Source organism: Gavia stellata, chromosome 1, assembly GCF_030936135.1.
Source record: "Gavia stellata isolate bGavSte3 chromosome 1, bGavSte3.hap2, whole genome shotgun sequence".
Lineage (NCBI taxonomy): Eukaryota > Metazoa > Chordata > Aves > Gaviiformes > Gaviidae > Gavia > Gavia stellata.
The window spans coordinates 61,148,899-61,172,585 of NC_082594.1; the positions used below are offsets into that span (position 1 = coordinate 61,148,899).

The 23,687-nt window shown below is 38.6% G+C and overlaps 1 protein-coding gene across 1 annotated transcript in view; it reads left to right on the forward strand.

The window, feature by feature from the left end:
• The first annotated feature begins 435 nt into the window (after positions 1 to 435).
• TPP2 (tripeptidyl peptidase 2) overlaps positions 436 to 23,687 on the forward strand; it is a 57,687-nt gene continuing 34,435 nt past the window's right edge. The window contains exons 1-14 of the mRNA XM_059835530.1: positions 436 to 597; positions 6,927 to 7,055; positions 8,221 to 8,316; positions 8,736 to 8,840; positions 9,482 to 9,606; positions 10,315 to 10,478; positions 12,581 to 12,735; positions 13,775 to 13,851; positions 14,351 to 14,478; positions 16,371 to 16,470; positions 18,562 to 18,710; positions 18,843 to 18,958; positions 20,588 to 20,756; positions 22,718 to 22,875. Of these exons, the coding sequence (XP_059691513.1) occupies positions 436 to 597; positions 6,927 to 7,055; positions 8,221 to 8,316; positions 8,736 to 8,840; positions 9,482 to 9,606; positions 10,315 to 10,478; positions 12,581 to 12,735; positions 13,775 to 13,851; positions 14,351 to 14,478; positions 16,371 to 16,470; positions 18,562 to 18,710; positions 18,843 to 18,958; positions 20,588 to 20,756; positions 22,718 to 22,875 (1,833 nt within the window). The remainder of the gene's footprint in view (positions 598 to 6,926; positions 7,056 to 8,220; positions 8,317 to 8,735; positions 8,841 to 9,481; positions 9,607 to 10,314; positions 10,479 to 12,580; positions 12,736 to 13,774; positions 13,852 to 14,350; positions 14,479 to 16,370; positions 16,471 to 18,561; positions 18,711 to 18,842; positions 18,959 to 20,587; positions 20,757 to 22,717; positions 22,876 to 23,687) is intronic.

Below are 23,687 nucleotides of genomic sequence, written 5' to 3' on the forward strand. Positions count from 1 at the left end.
TCGGTGCTCACCGGCCTGGGCCAGCGACTCCAGGAGGCGTCTCCTGCTCCCCCCGTTGGCTCCCCCGCCACCGCGGTACGTGGCCGCCCGTGGCCCCGCGCTCCCCGCCCCGCGCGGCACGCCCTGCTCCTGCGGCCGCCCCTTGGGCCCGGCAGCCTGCCCCGGGTTCCGGCGCGTGGAGCACGTCGCTTCTCTGATTGGCTGCCTCCACCGTGGAGTCCGCCAGCTCCGGCGCGAGCACCAGCCCACCGCGCAGGCCGTATTGGTCGGTTTACCCCCGGCGCTCTCGCGCCGCGGGCCGCAGAGGGTGCGCCTCCCCGCGGATTGGTGGGGCGGCACGGCGCATGCGCCTCTCCTTGGCCTCGCCCATCCTGCCCCCGCAGCCGCCGCCGGCAGCGCTTTGGTCTCGCGCGGAGCTGTCCCCCCCCTCCCGCCATGGCGGCCGCTGCGGAGGAGCCGTTCCCCTTCCACGGCCTCCTGCCCAAGAAGGAGACCGGCGCCGCCGCCTTCCTCGCCCGCTTCCCCGACTTCGACGGGCGGGGGGTGCTGCTGGCTGTGCTGGACACCGGCGTTGACCCGGGGGCGCCGGGCATGCAGGTAACGGGCGGTGAGGAGGGGCCGCCCTCGGCGGCGGCCCTGAGTCACGGCCGCGGGGAGCGGCGGCGGGGGGAGCACCTGGGCCCTGCCGCGCTGCCCCCGTGGCCTTGTGACGGGCAGCGGCCGCGCTCCCGCGGGGACGGGGACGAGTGTGGGGACGGGGCGTTCGTCTGGGAGCAGCCATGATCCCTGGGCGGCCCGAGGCGTCGGTGAGAGCAGGGGAGGCCGCTGAAGGGCTCTCCTGGGGACTTGTTGTTTGTTTATTTGTTTGCTTGCAGTTCCCGCTAAGTATCCATTCGCGTGAACGTGAGCTCTGGTACGGGAGGGCGGAGGAATCCTGTAGGCAGGGGCTCCGCACCGGTCACCTCGGGTGCGTGTGTAAGGATCCTCCTTTTAAGCCATTCACAGGCGTTTTATGGTACTTCAATCTCTCTGGCTGTCTTCTTTCACGTAGAACTCATTATAAAAGAATACTTTGTGTTTTTGTTAAACCTTAACGTTACTTCAACAGTAGGTAGCTAAAAGCTGCAAGCAGCCACGTAGATCTTGTACATGAAAAGTGTATTTCTGGCAAAATTTGTGTTGTATTGCAGTAACAATCTGTATCAAATTTGATTCTGCCAGCTTTCTTTTGGTCTGCTAGCTTTGTAGCTCAGATTGTACAGTGATTGCCCTTACGATCGCAGTCTCAGTTTTGTAAATTTCTGTGTATGTGATTTTAGTTTTGGCATTTCTCAGCACTTCCTTATTTCTTTCAACTCTTGTCTCTTAACGTTTCTTTATCATGTAAGTTGCTATGTGGCCTTTTATATTACTACTGCTTCTGATTTCTTGGGAACATGTTTTCTCTGAGATGTGGCAAAGCAAGCCTTGAGAAATGATTCAGAGAATTGTATGCAACTCTCTTGGATAGTGCATCCTTTATTTTTTTAACTAAGCAGGGTCTGTGTTCGTTTCTACCCTTCCTTTGGCACAGGCACAGATTTTACTCCTAAGCGACCTAGTTCAGAGACCTAACCCTGGCAGATCTTTAGTGCAGTGTTCTGAAATGACTCCTTATGGGGTTCAGGTAAATGAAGAGGACAGGTAGGGTGGAAGAAGTGATTGGACAGCTGTAACTTCGATTGATTTAAGCTGCAATGAAACTGGTGCTTTTGGCAAAAAGTTGTGGGTAAGTGGAATAGTAATTAGGAAGGTTAAAGAAAGCTAGCCAAAAAGCAAACAAGATAATACCATGGACAGACCAGAAAGCAGTAAAAGACAGTTAGGAAGATGTGAATATAAAGGGGATGTGCATAGTTGTGAAGTTTCATGTATGAAAGCAAGAAGCCTAAATCTCTAGAGGTTGCAAATGAGGAGTGGTCAACCAAAAAAAAAAAAAGCATGAGCTTATGGGCAGTAGAGGGAAGCTTTGTTCTGGGATAGGTAACCCAAGGCTCATAATGGATAACAAGGGATACTTATGAACCCGTGTGATCTCTGTGTTGACCATATCAATTTTGTTCAACCTATTTACTTTATGTGGAGGATAAAATTTCAGGTAGCGAAGTAAAAGATTTATAGAGAACTTTGGGCGTGGTGTGGAATTCATCTTGCAACGGGTGAGAGTGAGTTTGCAGGGATGTTAGAGAAACATGTAAAGAAGCTGTGTGTTCTTTCCACACTGTCCACTTAATATACCTGACTTAAGCTACTTGCTAAACTACAGAATGGGGAGGCTTATTGCACAGGGAATTATAAAGGAGATGTAGGCAGTGCACAGTCTGTAGAATAGCTTTGTAAGTGTTTTTTCAGCAAGAGGATGTCCTCACTCTGTGGAGTATTGGGCAGTTTACATTTTGCCTCCACGGATTAAGACAGCGTCTTGGGCACAAACAGTGAGACAGCATAACCATACTGCGACAAGTAGTTTCTAACCTTGGGACAATTTCTTTTTTTTTTTTAAATGCCCCTGTCTTCTCTGCTGCTGCTTTTTCTTACTGTCAGTCTTATTGTCAGTTCTTGGCCTGGCATGGAGTTAAAACTATGAGAATTGAGTCAGTTGCTTAGAGGGAAGAGAAGGCATTATATGTAGCAAGGTTAATAGTATTACACCTTTGAGTTCAAGTTAATGTCAATAATGATTACAGGCCAAAATGAGCTACCCTGTTATGAATATAGCGGGGGTTTTAGTCAAAACAAAACAGTTCATGTTTTGCTGCTCCCAGGTGTCTCATTCCTCAGTAGGGTTCCTTTGCTTGTTGGTGCTACACTTTGGTTGTAAACACTGATACTGTAAATGTATGGCATATGATCACTTGCTGAGGGACAAAAAGATTTGGGGACAGAGTATAACAGGAAAGTACCATTATGTTTATATTCTTCCCTACACACTTGCTGCTATAGAGAGAATAGTTACTGGGCTTAACAGACTTTCTTACATCGATTTCATTTTTCTATTGGTTGGCTTGCTTTGGCACACAAAATGTTAATCTAATTTGTACTTAGTTTCCTTTCTGAATCTTTTGTAGCCAGTGCCCTCTAGGGACCTCTTTTCACCTCGTCTTCCCTTGCTTTACACTCCACCTGTTGATGCCAACTGTAAAGTTCAGTTTGTCTGCTTCTTTTGTGCTAGTTTCTTCCTCTCTCAGCCGTCTTGGTAGAATCTATTTCTTATTATTATCTGCCAAGTCATGGCTTGTAATTCCTCATTAAGGCACAGCGACTGATGAAATTTTAAGTGGGCAGATAAGGTATGTTTAATGGAGTGTTGTTGTTGCGTACATATAGTCTTTGTTCAACCCCACCCTCTCCTTTCCCTGTTGCTCTTGTCACTTCTTATGTTTCATGATAGATAAGTCAGTTCATCTGCTTCTTGCAATTTTGATTATTTTGTGGAGTGCCTGTTGGAATTATTATTTACTAAAATTCGCTTGTACTTTTATGAGATGACCTTTTAGCAGTAGCAGCTAGTTTGGTTTGACTTGCTTTTCAGCACTGAGTTAAAAAAATAAAGCTTGAAAATTATTTTATTTGTGATGATGATCAGCTGTCCTGTGACCAAAGTGCTGAAGAACTTGTTCCTCTCTTCTTGCCTCAGTAGCTGTCAGTTGGAATCAGTAACATTGTATGGTCTGGCAAAAACATGCTCAAATGCATCTGGCTTTGCCTTTTAATTTGGGATTGTCACAGATATTGGTGCTCCTCTGCTTCTATTATACCAATCAGCTGCCAGGATTATACAGATTGATTATTTTTTAATGTGCTCAACTTACTAATTTATTTGTTTTACAAAGTCAGAGCTAATGTGAAAGTAAGTTTTTCAAACTTCAGACTAAAATGCATAAACAATAAAATTATTTTCAGTTATAAACAAGTAGACTGTTTTATTTTTTCAAACAGCTGTAGGCAAACCATGATATTAAAGGTAGGATTGGAGATTTTGTTATAAATACACTATAAAATATTTTTAATTGTATACAAGTTCTTAATTTTTTTAATTTTAATGCAAAAGGTACTGAAACGTATTATAAGACTTGAAAAGCAAAACCTAGTTCAACTCTGAGTTTCACTGTAGCATTACTACTGGTGGGCAGTATGCCAAACAACGGTTCATGTCAGCAGAAGCAGCCATATCAGTTACTTGCTCTAAATGACTGTGAACCTGTCTGGATTGCTGCCGTTAGGAACTGAACCTTGGACCTTTGTACTTGAAACTCTGAGTTTCTTGTGTCTGACTGAAAGAATCCTATTTGTTGATTGTAATTGTACAAACTCACGTGCGTGTGTGGACCTGCTATCAGCTAGGAGGCAAAGAGCTGTATAGTGTAGGAGTTGCACATTGTCTTCCTGGCTAGGAACCAACTTTTAAAACTACCCAAGCTTGCTACGGCATAAATCTGTGTTCTGGCCACCTGTTGCAGTATAACTTGTTTACCTCAAACAAGTCACCTTGGATTACATTTTCATTCTTGTTTTCTTGTTTTTTGATCACTGAATAATTCACTTTGATTAGAAGCGTATTGAAAAATGTCTGATTCTGATAATCTCAGGTTTGGCTTGCAGTTGCTTTGTCATTGGAGCAGCTCTTGACTTTTCTGTGAGTGGAGACTGGCATTTGAAGGCATTAATTACAGACGCTAGAAAATTATATGGTTTGAGTGCCTATGTACTGTGTTTCCCAAGAAAATTTTGACTACTGTGTAACTGTTGTTCAGTAGATGTTTTACCAGGTTAACATGCTTTAACAATTTTCTTAACTGGACATGAATTTCTATGAACAGAGTAACAATGTTGGTTTCTGTAATGGAAGTTCTTCATAGCAAGCCTCTTCAAAAGCACTATTTGTTACCTTCTGGGAGATAAAATTAATGTCCCTTTTATGGTTGCTATGGGTTTGGGATTTTGGGGGTTTGGTTCTTTTTTTTTTTCAGCTGTTAAAACCTGTTATTATTTGGGGGGGAGGTTGCTTGCTATTTTTCTGTTTGTTTGGGGTTTGGTTTTTGTTGTTGAGTTTTTTGGGGGTTTTTTTGAGGTTGTGGGTTTTGGTTTTTTATTGGTGGTGTTTTTTTTTTTTAAACCATGAGAATTTCAGACCTTGTTTGTCCTTATTTGCTGAGGTGTCGTAAAAGCTTGACCCTTGTTGTCTTTCTGGCAGCAACAGAGTGACTTCTGTGAAACAGCTTGATCATGTTGTTAACTTCAGCAGCTGAATTCACAATTCCAGAGCATGATTTAAACAAAACTACCTGCCATATACATCATGTCTAGCATCAAAATTATTGATAGAGAATAAAAGCAACAATACCAAATATTTAAATGGTACAAAACAGCAAATGTTGCTGCTTTTCTGAACAAGAAGTTTTTTTCACTTTCAGTGTAGTTGGTGTATAGGAGATGTTGGGAAGATTATTGAGTTCTTTTTTCTTTTTTTTTTAAATCAATCTTTAATGTAGAACTGTAAAAGTAGTTGCATATGGCTGAAATGTGGAATGGTTTGGGTTGGAAGGGGCATTTAAAGGTCATCTAGTCCAACCCCCCTGCAGTGAGCAAGGACACCTTCCACTAGATCAGGTTGCTCAGAGCCCTGTCCAGCCTGACCTTGAATGTTTCCAGGGATGGGGCATCTACCATCTCTCTGGGCAACCTGTTCCAGTCTTTCACCACCCTCATCGTAAGAAATTTCTTCCTTATAGCTAGTTTGAATCTACCCTCTTTTAGTTAAAAATCATTACCCCTTGTCCTATTGCTACAGACCCTATTAAAAAGTCTGTCCCTATCTTTCTTAAAAGCCCTGTTTAAGTATTGAAAGGCCGCAATAAGGTCTCCCTGGAGCACTCTCTTCTCCAGGCTGAACAACCCCAACTCTCTCAGCCTTTCCTCATAGGAGAGGTGTTCCATCCCTCTGAATTCATATTGCCCTTCAAGCAAATACTACTGTATATGGAGTATAGTTTATTTGCTGAATAAACTCATACAATACCTACTACATGAAGCATGGTATTACAAGAAGATAAAATTGAATATTTTTGCTAAACGTTTAAAAAAAATCTTAATCATACTCTTGGTAATTGTGCAGAAAGTTCCTCTAGGCGAAAGGAACTTTATGTAGGTTAGTAGTTTCTTTTCTGATGTTGTTTAGTTGTCTGCAACTACTGTATAGTCCATCAGGGCTAGTTTTCATTTAATTTGAGGAAGCTTTAAGTTTATGCTCATAAACTCTTCTTATTAGTCAGTTCTCTTTCTCCTCACCCTGATAAAAATACTGCTTATACAGTATTAGGTATATATAGCCATAGCTCCTAACACTTCAGATTGATTAAAACATGAAGCAGAATCCTTGAAACAGAAAAAATATGATGACAACTTGTGTTCCTTTTAGGTTTAAGCTCAGTTAAGAGACTCAAGCTTGTGAATGCATGTACGTCAGCACCTTTCATTTTGTTAGAGTTGTGTACTTGTTACTGTAAAATTTGGCCAGAATGGTGGGATGGAGCAATGCAGCAAATCATTTGAACACAAATAGTAGTTCTTGCAAAGGATTTTGCAAACTTAGGCTTGGTTTTAAATTGAGGCTCCTGTGCTTTATTGATACAATGTTTTTACTTGTTTCTCTTCTAAATCCTTTTTAGAAATGAGTTAGTGAATTTGTATAAACCAGAAAGGTGGACATGTTACTCTTAGTTTGTTGAAAATTTCACTAATTTCAAGTTGGTTTTATGTCCTTCAGTTAAAGGTTGGGTGCTTAAGAAAGTTAGTTGATACTTTTAAATAAAAATGAAAAATTTCCTGGTTTGTATGCTAAAGCATAATCAACTACATTTTCAATTTTTCTGTGCTCATATTTTCAGATTACAACTGATGGGAAACCCAAGATAATTGATATAATTGATACAACAGGCAGTGGTGATGTAACTACATGTACCATTGTAGAACCTAAAGATGGGGAAATTACTGGTCTTTCTGGAAGAACTTTAAAGGTGAGTATTTGGTGGTATGGAGATACCACTGGGCATTTTTTTCTTTCTTTCTTGTTTAACAACAAATTTAGCACCTATTTTAGTTTCTGCAGAACTTACTTCCTTTTAACCAGATCTTATCCAAAATTAATACTGCATTTGCTCACCTTCATAAGGATTGCTTGACATTTCTTTTACTTTTCATATGTCTTTATATTGAATATACTCTATAGCTGAATGGAGGTGAGTACCGAGTTTTGTTGGGGGCTTGATAATCATTTAATTACTCTTTGTTCAAATCAGTATCTGATATAGTTTTGGAAGCTGGCTGAAGAAAACATGCTAACATGCTTTAAAAATATTGGACGCACTTCTGTCTTTAGAATTGCTAGTATTTTCCACATTTGTATAAACTACAAGAGGAATCGTGTTAAGATCGTGTAAATAGTTCTAGAGACTGAAAAAACTGTGAGGACTTAATTGTAGGCTCACTGCATTCTCACCATGAATAGAACAGAAATGGTGTAGGGTTTTCAGAAAGGATGCGATGAGATCTAGTGGAGGTCTCGGCTACATAGAACTGCTGATGTTACTGATAAGTTCTTGATTGACTGGTTAGATTGATGAGGTGATATGGAGGCATCAAATCTTTGGATCTTTCCATGCTATCAGCTTGCTTCTGAATTTTGCACAGAATATGATTGTAAGGGTGAATCTGCTCCTCTCTTTTGCTGTTGTTACTAGGAATAGTGGATTTGATATACTGACAGTTTAAACTGCAGCAAGATATGAAATTAGGCATTTAGATGTTTGTCATGACCTCTAACCAAGATACCCCTTCATGCTAGGGTGCTGCTTTTCATTTATAGTGCTATTATTTCCCCAGACCTCTACCCAATAAAGTCACTGCTGGGGCTTATGTTTTGGAAGTAGAGTATCAGGGCAACTGATACTTAAAGATGTTAAATGGCAGGGTCACATGAACTGATACTGATTTTTTTGGAACTGGATTGAAATTGCCATGTCATGTTGTTGAAATTTAGTGCAGTAGTTACTGTCACGGAGACAGGGAATTAAAGTGGCGATATTTGAAAGTCTGTTCTGCTAAGCTCTCTTAAACAGTGTTGATTTTATTTTTTTTTTTTATGCCATTAGTTAACCTATTTCTGAATATACTTTTCTGTAGATTCCAGCGAACTGGGTAAATCCTTCAGGCAAATATCACATTGGCATAAAAAATGGCTATGATATCTATCCTAAAGCTCTTAAGGAGAGGATTCAGGTAAAGAATTGTATTTTGCTTATGGTGTATAGTCATATTTCACTGTTCTGGTTCTGAAGCTTTCCTAGGAAACCACAGTATGTGATGTGCTAACTAGGCTGCTAGCCAGCGCTTGAGAGCTATTCTCTCACTGATTTTTGTTTAGTTTTGACACGATCCATTTCTTCTGTGGTTTTTCAGAATAACAGAAGGTGGTCCGGTGGTCCTCCTCACAGTGGTTCATTGAGGCAAAAAGTCTAGAAATTACTGATACCCGTTTCTTATTTTCTGTGTAGCAGTTGATGTTTGTTTATAGTATTGTATTGAACTTTTTTAGCCATTGTGTCTCAAATCAGAATTTTCAAATTATTTTTGTAGTCTTCATACTTTGACATAACTTTGACACTTTAGACTTCGAGGAACCTGGTTTTATTTTACAGAAAGAGCGCAAGGAAAAGCTCTGGGATCCTGTTCACAGACTGGCTCTGGCAGAGGCCTGTAGGAAACAAGAAGAATTTGATGCTGCTCATAGCTCTCTCTCCCAGGTTTGTATAGTCTAAATAAATTTGTGAACTTGTTGTTTGCAACAATTTGTTACTGGTTGACAGGATTAAAATATTTTTAGATGAGTGAAGGAAAGATACTTGTGATTATTTTGGCAGATAACTTACCAGTGTATCTTCTGATTAATTTAAAAATTCTGTATAATGGATGGTGGTTTGATTTGCTTAGTGTTGTCTAAACTTGTTGTCAAATATGAAGAAGGTATTACTTCAAATACTTTGTAGCGTATTTTTAGTAAGTTTTATTTTTACTTCAATACACTCTTTTTTGAGGCTGTCATCCTTGCTATGTTTGAAGTTGGAATCTTCTAAACATATGCTTTCTTTTGTAAACTAGGTACTATAAGTACCGGAAATGCCTTAGGTCACTTCTGTATCATTTAACAATCTGCAAAAAAAGAGGGCTTTGAATGTTACATTGGAAATACTTATACATAATAGGCCAAAATTAAATAGTGCACTGTGGAAGACCATTGAACTGCTAGATGTTTGTGACTCGTAGGATGGTCTTAGTTTCTTGATGAAGTACTGGAGCAAATGTTTAGCGTCAGAAAGGAATATAGGATTACCTATCTTGTAATGATTTTAGAAATACTCTAACTGTATTTTTGTTGCACTATTAGGTAAATAAACTCATAAAGGAAGAACTTCAAAATCAAGTGGAACTGTTGAATTCTTTTGAGAAAAAATACAGTGATCCTGGCCCAGTATATGATTGTCTAGTATGGAATGATGGTGAGACCTGGAGGTAAAGGCCTAAACTTGTCTAAAATGTCTTGTTCTACACATAAAACAACAGCTTGCATTGAAGTCTGTGTTAACTTTTAAATCTACTCTCTTTATTGAGGTTTTAAATATTTATTTGCTTTAAAATAATTCTGCTGTGTCACTTGAGTTTCATGAGAAAGTTCTGATCCCAAATCAAGATGGGGTAGAATTAAGTCTTATTAAAGACAGCATGATACAAAGTGTAAGCCTGTGGCATTTTCCTCTGAGGCAGAGTAAAATGGCTCTGAGTATCCATGGATAATAGGAAAAAACCCAGAAGTCTTTGCACAAACTTCAGGATGTAATATGGCACTTTTCTTGACTGATAATGTGCATTGTACAAAACAGTGGGTAAGACTTCAAATGCTAGCTGTTCAGTGCTGGTACACAAACTAGTAAAATTTCTTCCTTGAAGAAATTTCCTGAATTTCCATATGCTTGCTTTTCAAAGGTGGATTTTATTTGAATTTAGTAGCATTTGAAAATCAGTTTATTTAGAGATCATTGTAGTTTCTGAATCTAAGTGTAAACAACCAGGTTTAAAAATATTGACTTAAATAAGTAAGATGCCATAAACACAGAACCAGACTTCTTGAAGTCTTTGTGCTATTCTTTGCTGGGGGCTGGGATAATCTAAAGTTTACAGCAGCTGGAAAAATTGCCTTTTTTGTTTTGTTTTTGTCAACAGAGCCTGCATAGATACAAGTGAGAGTGGTGACTTAACTAGCTGTACAGTGCTTAGAACCTACAAAGAGGCTCAGGAATATGGATCTTTTGGAACATCTGAGATGTTGAATTATTCTGTGAATATATATGATGATGGAAACCTTCTTTCCATTGTGACAAGTGGAGGTAAATGAAAGTAATCTTAAGAAAATTTTGCTGCTAAGTAGGTACCATGAGACGCATCAGTTTGTATTGGGTCCTGATTCTGATCCTTGGGATCGCTCAAGGCAGCTGTCTTAATACAGTGTTCACTACTATGGCAATCAAGATCAATATGAGATTTCCCGAACTAAACCTATAATGACAGCTCATTACCAAACTTGTTTGCACTTTTCTCTGAAATGTTGTCAACTTTGTGTTCATATGCATGTATACATAGAATGTGTATACTTAAGGTACTCTTCAAGATGTTGCTGCCTCTTAAAGCCTAGAATAGAGAGAACCTTCTTTCAAAGTATTTTTTTTGTTTTGTTTCTTAAATACAGGGTGACGATTGATATTTTTTTATTTTTTTTTTTAGTTGCTGTGTTGCTGTCCTTTTGTGCTTGTATAATTTAAGAATCTTTAAGACATCCATGAGAAAAAGGCGTATTAATCTTTATTTTGGTTTATCCAAACTTTTTTGTGATGGCAAGTGTTACTACAGTTGTAGCTCCAACCACTCTGAACCCATATATGTTTATTCTGTATACAATCATGTTTTGTTTTGGAAGCATCCTCAGTGGTTAAGGTGGTATGGATGTATTTGATTTGGAAAATGCTTTTAATTTCTCATGAAACTATCCCATCTCAGTAGAACTAAAGGTTTCTGAATCGATGGTAATTTCTTTGAGAGAATCCTTTTTATACTTCTGTGCAGTTTTATTGCTAATTTTTTTCTTAATCTCTCCACTATCTGAGTTACATCAGGTATAATTTTTGTAACTTTGAGTAGGAAGTGTTGAGCCTTTTAAGTAACTTTTGTTAGTAGAATTAAGTTAATGGTTCCTTTCTTTTCGCCTGCTGCCTCCTTTCTCCCCTCAAAAAGCTGTTTTATTTTGCAGATTGCTGCTGTTTACTGGATTATTTTTTTTCTTAGTATAATATGACATTTATTAAATAAAGTGATTTGAACCCTGGGCTCATTTTAGAGAATCACAGAATCATTTAGGTTGGAAAAGACCCTTAAGATAGAGTCCAGGGGTTAACCTAAAACTACAAAGTCTACCACTAAACCATGTCCCTGGGTGTCACATCTTTTAAATACCTCCAGGGATGGTGACTCCACCACCTCCCTGGGCAGCCTGTACCAATGCCTGACAACCCTTTTGGTGAAGAAATTTTTCCTAATAGCCATTCTAAACCTCCCCTGGTGCACCTTGAGGCCATTTCCTCTTGTCCTGTCACTAGTCACTTGGGAGAAGAGACCAACACCCACCTCTCTGCAACCCCCTTTCAGGTAGTTGTAGAGAGCGATGAGGTCTCCCCTCAGCCTCCTCTTCTCCAGACTGAACAACCCCAGTTCCCTCAGCCGCTCCTCATCAGACTTGTGCTCCAGACCCTTCACCAGCTTCGTCGCCCTTCTCTGGACATGCTCCAGCACCTCAATGTCCTTCTTGTAGTGAGGGGCCCAAAACTGAACACAGGATTCGAGGTGCGGCCTCAGCAGTGCTGAGTACAGAGGCATGATCACCTCCCTGCTCCTGCTGGCCACACTATTCCTGATACAGGCCAGCATGCCGTTGGCCTTCTTGGCCACCTGGGCACACTGCTGGCTCATGTTCAGCCAGCTGTCAATCAACACCCCCAGGTCCTTTTCCTCTGGGCAGCTTTCCAGCCACTCCTCCCCCAGCCTGTAGCATTGCCTGGGGTTGTTGTGACCCAAGTGCAGGACCTGGCCCTTGGCCTTGTTGAACCTCATACAGTTGGCCTGGGCCCATCGATCCAGCCTGTCCAGATCCCTCTGCAGAGCCTTCCTACCCTCCAGCAGATCAACACTCCCACCCAACTTGGTGTCGTCTGCAAACTTACTGAGGGAGCACTCAATCCCCTCATCTGGATCATCAATAAAGATATTAAACAGGACTGGCTCCAAAACTGAGCCCTGGGGAACATTATTTGTGACCAGCCATTGACTGGATTTATATACTTAGAGCTTAATATGTGAAAATTAATTGAGCTCTAGTGTATTATATTGGTATAAATGAAGTTCACTAAACATAGAGTGATATAACTTTTTATTTACTCAGGAGCACATGGAACACACGTGGCTAGTATTGCAGCTGGATATTTTCCAGAAGAACCAGAACGAAATGGTGTGGCTCCTGGAGCTCAGATTCTTGCAATCAAGATTGGTGATACGAGACTAAGTACAATGGAAACTGGCACTGGTCTAATAAGAGCCGTGGGTATTTCACTGAATAAATGATTAATCTCAGCAGTGTGACTTAATTGTAGAATATTGTGGAACGCTTTCTGCTCTACCTGCTTATAAGCTGAGTTTTTATTGTTCTAGAATATTTCAAAAAAAACCCAAACAACCAAACACTCCCTGCCCCCACCCCCCAAAAAAAATCCAAACCGAAGTAACCCAACCAAAAAAACCCCATAAAACCAACAAGAATGTATTTTAAAATATATCTTAAGACTAACTTTAATATAAAACAAGACTTCTGTTGCATACAGCACTTTCGGGATTTTTCAGACTGATAGAGTTGCAGTGTGTCTGGCTAGCTTGACACATGGGCTAAGTTACTTGAATGCTTACTTAAAATTCCTTACTGTGTTGTGAGTGTATTTTTTTATAGTTGCTTAGATAACGATAGAATAATTAAATAAATCTAGAATAGGGACTAGTATCTACCCATGTCGCTGAATTTGGTTTAACTGTTTCTTAAGAGTGAGGAAAAATATCATTCTTTTTTAATGATGAAACGCCCAAGACCTTTTCCGTATACTGAGTTGATGGGGAAAAATTTTGCACAAGAAAAGGAACTGAAAATAGAAAATTATATTTGTGGCCCATATAGTATCTATAGCAATATTAAGATGTACAATAATGTCTTTGTGACTTTTTGGAATTTAACCAAACCGCACAGGAAAGGAGAATTTTATGTTATTGAGGACAGATATTTGAGACAATATTAATGATGTCTGCAGTTTTCTGTTAGAGTAATGTCTTAATTTATAGCTTGGAACATGGCAAGAATAAGATTGCTGAGGGAGTGATTTTTTTTTTTTTTTATTCTGTTTGTTCACTGGGAAAATACCACTTAAATAACTGGTTGAAGTAAATTAAATTATTTTCTTTTCTAGAGTCAAAAGAAACTTACCTCTTTTTCTTAGATCTGTAGCAGATCAGTTTAAGCAGATTTTTTTGCCATTCCTTAAGTGACTTATTCTATGACTAGTACATATTTTGGCTTTTATTTTTACTTTATCAGATGATAGAAGCAATAAAATATAAATGTGATCTTGTCAACTATAGCTATGGAGAGGCAACACATTGGCCAAATTCTGGGTGAGTACTACTGTGGTTAATATAAAGTATTTTAGTATCACAGAAGTGGAATTACATTTGTGTAGCTTTGTGTAAATGAACTGTCAATAAGAATGAATGGTCTAGGCCCAAATGATTCATATACATTAAACTGTTGCAGTTTACATTTTTAACTATCATCGAAAGTTAAATAAGCCTATTGAAAGTGCTATTGATTTGTAATACAAAGAATATTTTAGAATAAGAAAGAATTTTTGTACTTGGAATGCCACATAATCTGTGGGGTTTTTTTGAAGACCTAATATTGCTACATAATTGTTACTCCTTTTTAAAACCAGAAGATATTTTTTGTGATCAGCTTCTGTACTGGAACCACCTCTGCTAGGTGTGGGAAGCAGGCTGCATAATATTCCTTGTTCTGTGACTGGTCACGGAGATTCTACTAGAAATGGGAGTTTTGCCCTGTAGGAAGAAAGCAATATTGTTGATTAAATGACTTAATTTTTTTCTGTTACATCAGGAGAATTTGTGAAGTAATTAATGAAGCAGTGTGGAAACACAACGTAATCTATGTTTCAAGTGCAGGAAATAATGGCCCTTGCCTTTCTACAGTAGGATGTCCTGGTGGAACTACATCTAGTGTAATAGGTAAGTAATTTGTTTTGAAAAAAATTTTTGACAGTATTCAGCTACTGTCTTTTCAAGCTTTGTACTTCTGTTACATGTTTGAGATTACCAATTGATTGCTAATCTAAATCTAAGAAAATATCAAAGACTACTGGACTACAAGATTAATTCTGAGGGAGGCCCTTGCTGTATGCTTAGGTATAAAAACTTAGATTGTTATTTTTTTACAATTCAAGACCTTACTTACGTAGAAAACAGAGGTAGGAGGCAGGTGGTCTTGATTTGATGTGGCTTTGTATAAAACTTGCAAAAGAAATCTTTGTTGTCTGACCTATTTGAAGATTCCAAGATTATTTTTTTAACTGTAATCATCTGAGCACACCACTTCACTCAGACCGTTAGCTGCTGGTAAATGCAACTTGCAAAAAATGTAAGCAAGTTGGATTCTAATTAATGTTCTGGAAAGTCTTGTAATACATTCTGAATTGTCAGAACCACAGTTTCAGATCATCTGTCTTCATCAGATACTCTTAATTTCTATTTGTAGTGAAAGGAAGCTTTTTAATTTGGGTATAAAATAATCCCATGATGTGACCTAGACAAGTCCCTCTAGGGGAAGCATTCTTTCAGCTGTAGTGCCACTTCTGTGCAAGTCTATTACTGGCATAAGAATTGTTTTTTCTGATGGGCTAGTGTATGTTTTTGATATTTCAGTGAAAGACTGAGATATAAGACTTAGAAAAATGTCTAGCATTCAGGGGTGACTTCCCTAGTCTTAATTTTTATATAAATCCTCTGATGCTGCATTACTGCGTTACAGAAGATGCTTGTTAAATCTCAGACTTCTTATGCAAGGAGACTAGCATGTAGACTTAAAAGTTGGAGAGACACTATTTCAGGACAGCTGGTAGAATTAACGCTGATTACTTTCTAAGAGTTAATCTGCAAATACTCCACTACTGAGACTGGCGTTTGGAACTGGAACTAACAAGCTCTTTTCAGGTCTGCATTGGCTTTGCTCTTACAGTGCATCTACTCTGTCAATTCAGCTTACTTGCTGTATCACTCTAGAGACTGGGTGATCATCACTCTGCATGCAGAGTAGCTTGTTCCTTTTCCTCCACCTGGAGTGAACTGGATAGGTTTTGTTTGTTTGTTTTTTGAGGGTAAAGCAAAATACAGTGGACAGGTTGGCTTAGTACACACAGACAGTATGGACACAGACCTTGCCAGATTTTTCTGTCAGCTTGGTATGGTAGTTTTCTATCATCCTGATAGTGCTTGTGCCATAAAGAAAATGGAGTGTACACATTAGAATAGGTACACGGCATGGATGCGATGCCGTGTAAAAATACAACTTTGGCAGGCTTTGACATGGTCATTTACGTGCTCTAGGCACTTTGAACTGATATACAGGAAAGTAATGACTGTTTCATCACTGTTTTTGAGCTGTGTGGATGTGGCTGTCTGCTCCAGGTGGTGTAGCTGTGAGACATGTGAACATGAACCAACTGACGCAGAGTGCTTTGAAGTATGGTTGGTGTAGTTTGTAACAGTGTAAACACAGCCAAAAGGATGTGGGAGGGAGTGGAGACATGTAAAAGTGATCTGTTGTGAAAGAAATGTAGAAAGTGAATACATTCTATTCGAGTTGAATAAAAATGAAACTTTGAAGTTTAGATATTATTTTAATATTATACAGTATGACCATCAGCACTGTTACTGCATAGCATGCTGCTTTACACTTGCTTTGTAAAAATAACTGGATTTAATGAGATGGAAAATGTGTGTTTCTATTTCTACAAGTCAAGCAAAAATTCTTCTCGTAATGAACTTAAACCACAGAACTATTTTATTTTTGCTTTTAATAAAAATTCATTGTACATCTAATATGTTTGAATGTTTTTTTACAGGTGTTGGTGCCTATGTTTCACCTGACATGATGGTTGCTGAATACTCTTTAAGAGAAAAACTGCCAGCAAATCAATATACTTGGTCATCCAGAGGGCCTAGGTAGGTTATACTAAAAGAACAGATTCATTACTTTGGGGTTCAGATTATGTTCTTGGAAGGCCTTTGTATGTTGGGCTCTGGAACTCCTGGGGGAGGGGGAAGACTGCTGATCTTCCTCAGCACAACCTGTGTGTTTCAGGAAAGTGTATGTGATGAAGACAAACCTATTCAGAGATGATAGGAGTTGTTGAAAAGTTGTTTGGAAATTAGTTCTTTTTTTGAAATTTAATTTTTCAGAGGATTTTTTTCCATAGCATTTATTTCTTTAAGTTAGTGTGGTGAAGTTAACTGTTCTGTTAGTATTGAAGATTAGAAGAAATTCTCCTACTGCAGTGGTGTTACTTCTGGCTTCAGTGACGTTGCTGTAATGGCACAACTTACTCAGGGTTTTGCTTGAGTCCAGTAGAGGTGTGAGTGGGCAGAAAAAAAATGCTTTTTTGCCTCATGTTGTAGAAAATTATCTCAAATACCTATAAAAGAAAATTTAGGGGCAATGAAAACTTCAATTTTTATTTCATGTCTCAGAAGCATTTGATAGTAATGTGGTAGCCAAAAGAAAAAAAAGGGAATAGCGTCTTTTCTGAGTTCTTGCCTATGTTTAGACTTCAGAATTGTTCTTGCGAGTCATGGAGTTGCTGTATACTGTGTTTTATAGTATAGCCTACAATAGCTAAAAAAAACATAGCTTGAGGCTGGTCCTTGGTTTATTTGCTGGTTACATAGCAAATGCCTCCCTATTAACATTAGTCTTTAAAGTTAGCTGCCATGGTGTTTGTATATTAAAATGCAAGTATATTGTTCAAAGAACCTTATTATGTAGAATTGTCATGCTTCATGTAGGGAAAAGAGAAATGTGGTTTCTGCCTTCAGCTGAGAAGAGGGGAAAGGTTTGTAATTAATTTTGATATACATACATACACACACACACGCAAAAAAAAAATACATAAAAACTACATTTTGTGTGCTTTGTCACTTTGCACTGTAAAATAGTCAGAATGAGCATATGGCAGCTGAAAGGCCTAAGTCTGGCCACAGGAGGATTCCCCTTGTGTGGAGTGCAAGACACAGGTGACTGGAGAGTTCCTAAAGCTTTGCTGGAGCAGACTTGGGGTAGGGGATCAGTCTGCCTGCGTAAGCAGTAGGGGCTTTCAGGCAGATACACTGTGTGCTTCTTGGCCAGAAGTGTCATTGTACAGAACCTGTTGTTTATATAGGGCTGTCATAAAATATGTTCAAATGCTACATTACAATATTATACTGAGAGTACTCTGATTTGAGACAGATTTTAGGCATATGAAGCTGTTAGTGTGGGATATAAATATCCTAAAATGCCCTGCCTCTCCACAGAACTTAATAGCTCAAGCGCAGTGCTGTCATTCAAGTGGTGCAATTTTTGTCTATCCAGAGCAAGGAAGATGGAATATATCTGGCTCGTACAGTTGAAAACTAAATGCTGCTTTAACTGTGCCATAGGTACTCGCTCCGTTCTTAAATATGCCTGGGCAAGAAAGAAATGTGGGTTAGGCCCAGCTGATCCTGATCTACCTCTTGACACTCCTTTTTTTGTCTTCTCCTCTTGCTCTCCTTGTCTCAGGTTCTGTATTTTAATTCAGAATTTGACCTAGCAGTGAAGTGGCAACATGCAAAATTAGAGATCTGGATTTTGGATGTTTTCTAGTCTTCCACTCACTTTTACTATTTTTCTTTAAAAATGATAACTGTTAAATAGACTATGTAGAATACTAATTTATCTATCAAAGTGTTTAATAGGTTTGTTTGCGTGCATTTTCTAATTCAAATCCCAGAAGATATTCTGCTGACTAAACTGAACCTGGTGAAGAGTACTGAAGGAGTGAAAGTTTAAAAAACTTTCACTGCAAAACAGGCATAGCTGATGATTAGTGTGACTTTTTAAATTGCTACTTAGTGGCATGCTTTTTCTTGGGTTTAATGGGTTAATGAATTTAGTGAAGTAATATACTTGTGAATGTTCCCTAAAGCTAAAATTATTTTTTTAAGTGCATGGATAACTTCAAGATAAAGTGTGCAGAAAAGAATGTTTCTTTTTCAACCATTCTGTTTTAACACTAGCACTGATGGAGCCCTTGGAGTAAGTATCAGTGCACCAGGAGGTGCTATTGCTTCTGTTCCAAACTGGACTCTGCGAGGAACACAACTCATGAATGGAACATCCATGTCTTCCCCCAATGCATGTGGAGGCATTGCATTAGTATTGTCAGGTAATGTGCTACAATGTTAAATGTAAATGCATAGTCTAAAAGAGATTAGATACTTTTTTCTCTAAAAAAAAAAAATGCTGTAACATTCAAATTTTTTGTTGTATCCAATAATACCCTTATTTTTAATTTCAGGACTCAAAGCTAATGACATTCATTATACTGTTCATTCTGTCAGAAGAGCTTTAGAAAACACTGCAGTGAAAGCTGAAAACATAGAAGTGTTTGCACAAGGACATGGTATTATTCAGGTACTTGTTAGCAAAAAAACCAACATAATATAAATAACTGCCGGTGGAAAACTAACCCACAAAAAAGAGCAGCTTTCTAGATGAGCTCACTCAGTTTGCTCCCATGCTACTTGATTCTCAGATCTGATTGAGGGAGAAGAAGGGAATGTAGTGGGAGGGGAGGAGGAGTGAAGCAGTTCTTTCAGTTTCAGCATGCAGTAACTGTAGAATAAATGTGTTAACTAGACACATTCTTAGACTGATCAAAAAGGTATGTGGACATAAGTGTGATGTGGGTTTTTATGTGGATTTTGATACCTAAATTCTGTCCTAATGTCCAAAAATGGTTTTATGCTATGGCCACAGAGAGGTGAACTTGTTCTGTGCAGACAAAAGTTGGAACTGTAAGTTCTGAACAGTGAAAGTAGAGATACCCACGCTGTTTCACAAAGCAGTACAGCTGCAGTTGTGCGATGACTTTGCTCTGGGCCTGCACTGAGAAGTCTGAATGTTCATTGTATCCTGTGGACTTCTAAGTAGCTTGGAAATCTGTGATGTGATCCTTTGTTTGATGAAGGCATGGTGAACGACAGTCTCCCTATGCATAAGCTTAGGTTCTTAAAGAGCTGCTGCTGTTTCTTGCCTACAGTCACCCCCATCCTAGCCACATAGGGGTACTGAGATTTTGCTCTCATGCTTAAGGATGCTAGATATTAAATGCTTAGCCCTAAACTCACGTTCTGGAGATGCTAGAACCTAGTAGGTAACATCTGCTAAGCACATCTGTAACACTAAGTTTGATACAGAAGGCAACAGTGTTGGTAGCCATATCAAATAAAAAACATTGCAACAGAAAAATGAAATGGACCAGTCATACCTTATGATTTAGTAGTCTGTGATTAAAGCATGAGTTAAAACATGTGGTTAAAACTCTGATGTGGGAGACCGAGGCTGTTGTATGTCCACTTGTCTCAAAGGACAGTGCCCTAATCTCCACTGGTGAAGGTAGCTCACGGTGAAGTAGAGAATGTAAGATTTTTGGAGTCAGTAGAATAGAAAGCAAGATAAAGGGTGTCTTTAAAACAAAAAGCTGAACTTGTCATCTGAGTTTACTGTGACAGCTCATTTACTTAAATCTAGGTCTGGATTTCATCACCTGATTCTCTTATTTCATATCAATATGTAAAACTTAAACGGGCATCCCATATTGCTTGTCTCTTTTGAACTGCTCAACTTCTTGTATTGTATAAAAGGTTTAAATGCTTAACTAGTGTTGCTCCACATATGAGAAAGGCACCTAAATTAGTATAGTAGATCTGGACCTTTGAAGTCCTCTTTGTCAGTAATCTCTGAAAACTTTTGTTATGCACCTTTTAATGGATTTACAGCAAAGGAGATTTGTCTTTTGCTTTACTGTTGTTTTTTTAACGTTCTTGACTTTCTGTGCTCTGTGTGGCTGTTGCAGACTGAAAATGTTGCCTCATTTTCTATACTGAGTATTGTGTATGGTGCAATCAGTGTGGCTCAGGTAGCACATGAGTTACTTCACTGTTTGTTGCTGTGCTTGCTGAATGCTTCATGTTGAAGATAATGGGCATAAATTACTATTAAATTCAAATTTGTTAATTTAGAATGTGTTCTTTCTAATAGGTTGATAAAGCCTATGACTACCTCATTCAGAATTCATCATTCACAAGTAACATAGGCTTTACGGTTACTGTCGGCAGCAACCGTGGAATCTACCTCAGAGATCCTGCCCAGATAGCTGCACCTTCTGATCATGGGGTTGGCATAGAACCTGTCTTTCCTGAGAATACAGGTAGGAAAGAGCTTTTGTATGCGGGGTGGGGGGAAAGTGTAATCTTTAAACAAAAAAGCTGTGATAACGAGGAGTGATAAGAATCTGTACCATAAAAGGAGTAAGTACAACTTTAAATTTCATAGTAAATGAAGGGATGCAGCTAAACAACTTTTCCATTCTAACCTCAGACTTGTAACTGCAGCAATTCCATGTTTTGGGGGAGTCTGTTGCTTCACGCATCCTCTCACTTAAAAAAGGGATCTCTCTTTGTTCTGAAGAAATTTAAAGCGAAAAAGAATACGGAAAAATAATCAAATAACCCTGATGTTTCATGAAATTGTAGAGCTTCAGGGTTTTTGTTGTAGATAACTCTTGACAAAGAATGATTATTGTTCTAAAGATGAAAGAACTTACCCAGAAGTTAGTTTCTCAGTTATTTAAAGACAATAAATTCTAGATTTGGACTTTATCTATGTTTCCACAACCTGAGAAAAATCTCAGTTTAACAAAATAGATTTACATTCAATATCTAATAATGGATAAACATAAATATATCTAAAGGCAATACAGGAATTGATACAGGTTTTAGTTACATCCTAACAGGGTAAAACTAACTTGTGCAAATCAAAATAAGGTTTGACATCTTTTCTTCGTAAACCATTTTGCCCTGCTTTACTTTATGAAATACAAATTGGAACTCACTGAAAGACTGAATTACATTGCATTCAAAAAATGATCCATGTGAGAGCTTGTTACTGAGATTAATTCTGTTCCTAAAATCAGTGATCCCCAAGAAGGTTTGCATGTGACAAAGGGATGAGTTTGTTGAGGGGAAGAAAGGGTATGAATGAGGACAGGTTACTGACTCAGAGTAACTTAGTTGTTTGACAGCTTACATTGCAATCAGTGCTTTTTAAATTTACCGTATGACACAAATAAATAAGATAATTGTACGATGGACTCTTCTGCAGGAAGCAAACTATCTGAAATCATAGTTAGACATTTGTAGTGGATGACTGGCTTGTAGAATGATATTGTTTCCCTAGTACCTGTCCAGTTGTTTCTTCTGTGCTGTGTCTGGTGTCTTCAACAACACTGAGTTTGAGAAACTGTAGTAAGAGGTTAAGGGAGGTTGATCTGCTCAGTCCATCTGTTGAAGTTCTCTTTGAGCTTTTATTGCTTCTCGTGTACCTATGAGGGAGTTACATCTGATAATAGAGTGCTTTTTTCTCTACTTAATAAAGATGTAATGTCTGAAAATTAAGCTAAGATTAGTTAGGACTAGGAAACATGGAAAATTTTTTTTCAAAGTGTCATTAATCTTTAGAGCAGGAGAAAGATGGTTTTTAATCGCTAAAACTAGGGTTGGATGCTTTTCTGGAAGCTGTGTTTTAACCCATAGCACTTTTGACATGGAAGCTAATTTGCAAAATTGGCTAAATTGACTGTTTGCAAAGTCAGACTAGATTATCATAGTAATTTTTTACTGGACTTTACCTCTCACTTAGGTTGCTCTATAATGTAGTTTGGAAAGTAGCATAACCTTCAGAATCAGTGCAATTTGCTTTTTATTCTATTTCTCTGCATTAGGCAAGACTTTGTATCTATACAAGAATGTTTATACCTGCTTCCATACTATGTTGTGGGTAACGGAAGCATTGTTTACTAGCCTACCTTTGACTTTGGGGGGGAGGGGATGGGATGACAGACAGACACACAGACACACACTCGATACACATTTCAAACTTGGGTACAACCTTTATTTTACTGTACACTGCTGCTATTCTGTTTTTCTCAAGTTGAAAGAAATAATATAGAACACTGTCCTTTGTGGAGAATCTGACATCCAGGGGCCCTGAGGAATTGGTTCCTATTATGTTTTCTTGATGTGTACTTTTTAATGGCAAATACTGTGTTATAGTAGAATAGAAGCACATATTTATGTTATTGAACAGTTTTTAAAATTTGTTTCTTGACAGAAAACACTGAAAGAATATCTCTCCAGCTTCATTTAGCTTTAACTTCAAATGCACCGTGGGTCCAGTGTCCTAGTCATTTAGAGCTTATGAACCAATGTCGACACATAAATGTTCGTGTGGATCCACGTGGCCTGAGAGAAGGACTACATTATACAGAGGTATTGAAGTATTGGTGTTCTAAGCAAGATTGTGTGCCCTTTCCTTTTCACATGGTCTCTATCAACTCTTTAGGGAAGTAATTTTAAGGAAATAAAAGCTGTGTGCTGTACTGACCAGAAAATACTGCTACACTCCATTTCACTATACAGGCTGACTCCAGGGTTCAGCAATAGTTATGCTATACAATGTTGTATAGCACATGCCAATGGGACTTTGAGTGTTTAAAAAATAAAAGCATAGAGAAAATATAAACCAAATAAATAACCATTCATTAAGGTTTTTTCTCTGGATATATTTTCACCTTTGCCTATCTGACTTAGTGCTTTATTATTATTTTATGAGGTCTTATTTTCTCTTTTTCTGTGGTGGCTTAAGGACTTGCCTAGCTTTTGTGGTGTTGCCATGCAGTCTTATATGGACCCAAGATTTTGCTTTACCTTGAGGAGTTGCTTGGGTACAGTGATGCAACCTATTTTCTTCTTTCCTCACCTCTACCCTATTCCATTTTGGAAGGTGAAGGAGAAAAATGTGTGGTAATGGCTGCAAACAGCAGAAGCATTTTGCTGACTTTGAGTGGCTATGTTCAAATTTGGACAAATTTAATATGAAAGCCGTTAAATTTCTCATTTTCTCTCCCAACCATCCTCTTTCACTCCTGCAAAAGAAACCCACCAACAAAAAATATTTTTCAGCCCTTGCCATCCTCATCCCAAACCTTATGTGAACATTGAAATGTTTCCATTGCATTGTAGTTGATCATAATGAAGATGATATCAGCTTGCTTTTTAGAAGTGACTTGCTTAACATGCTT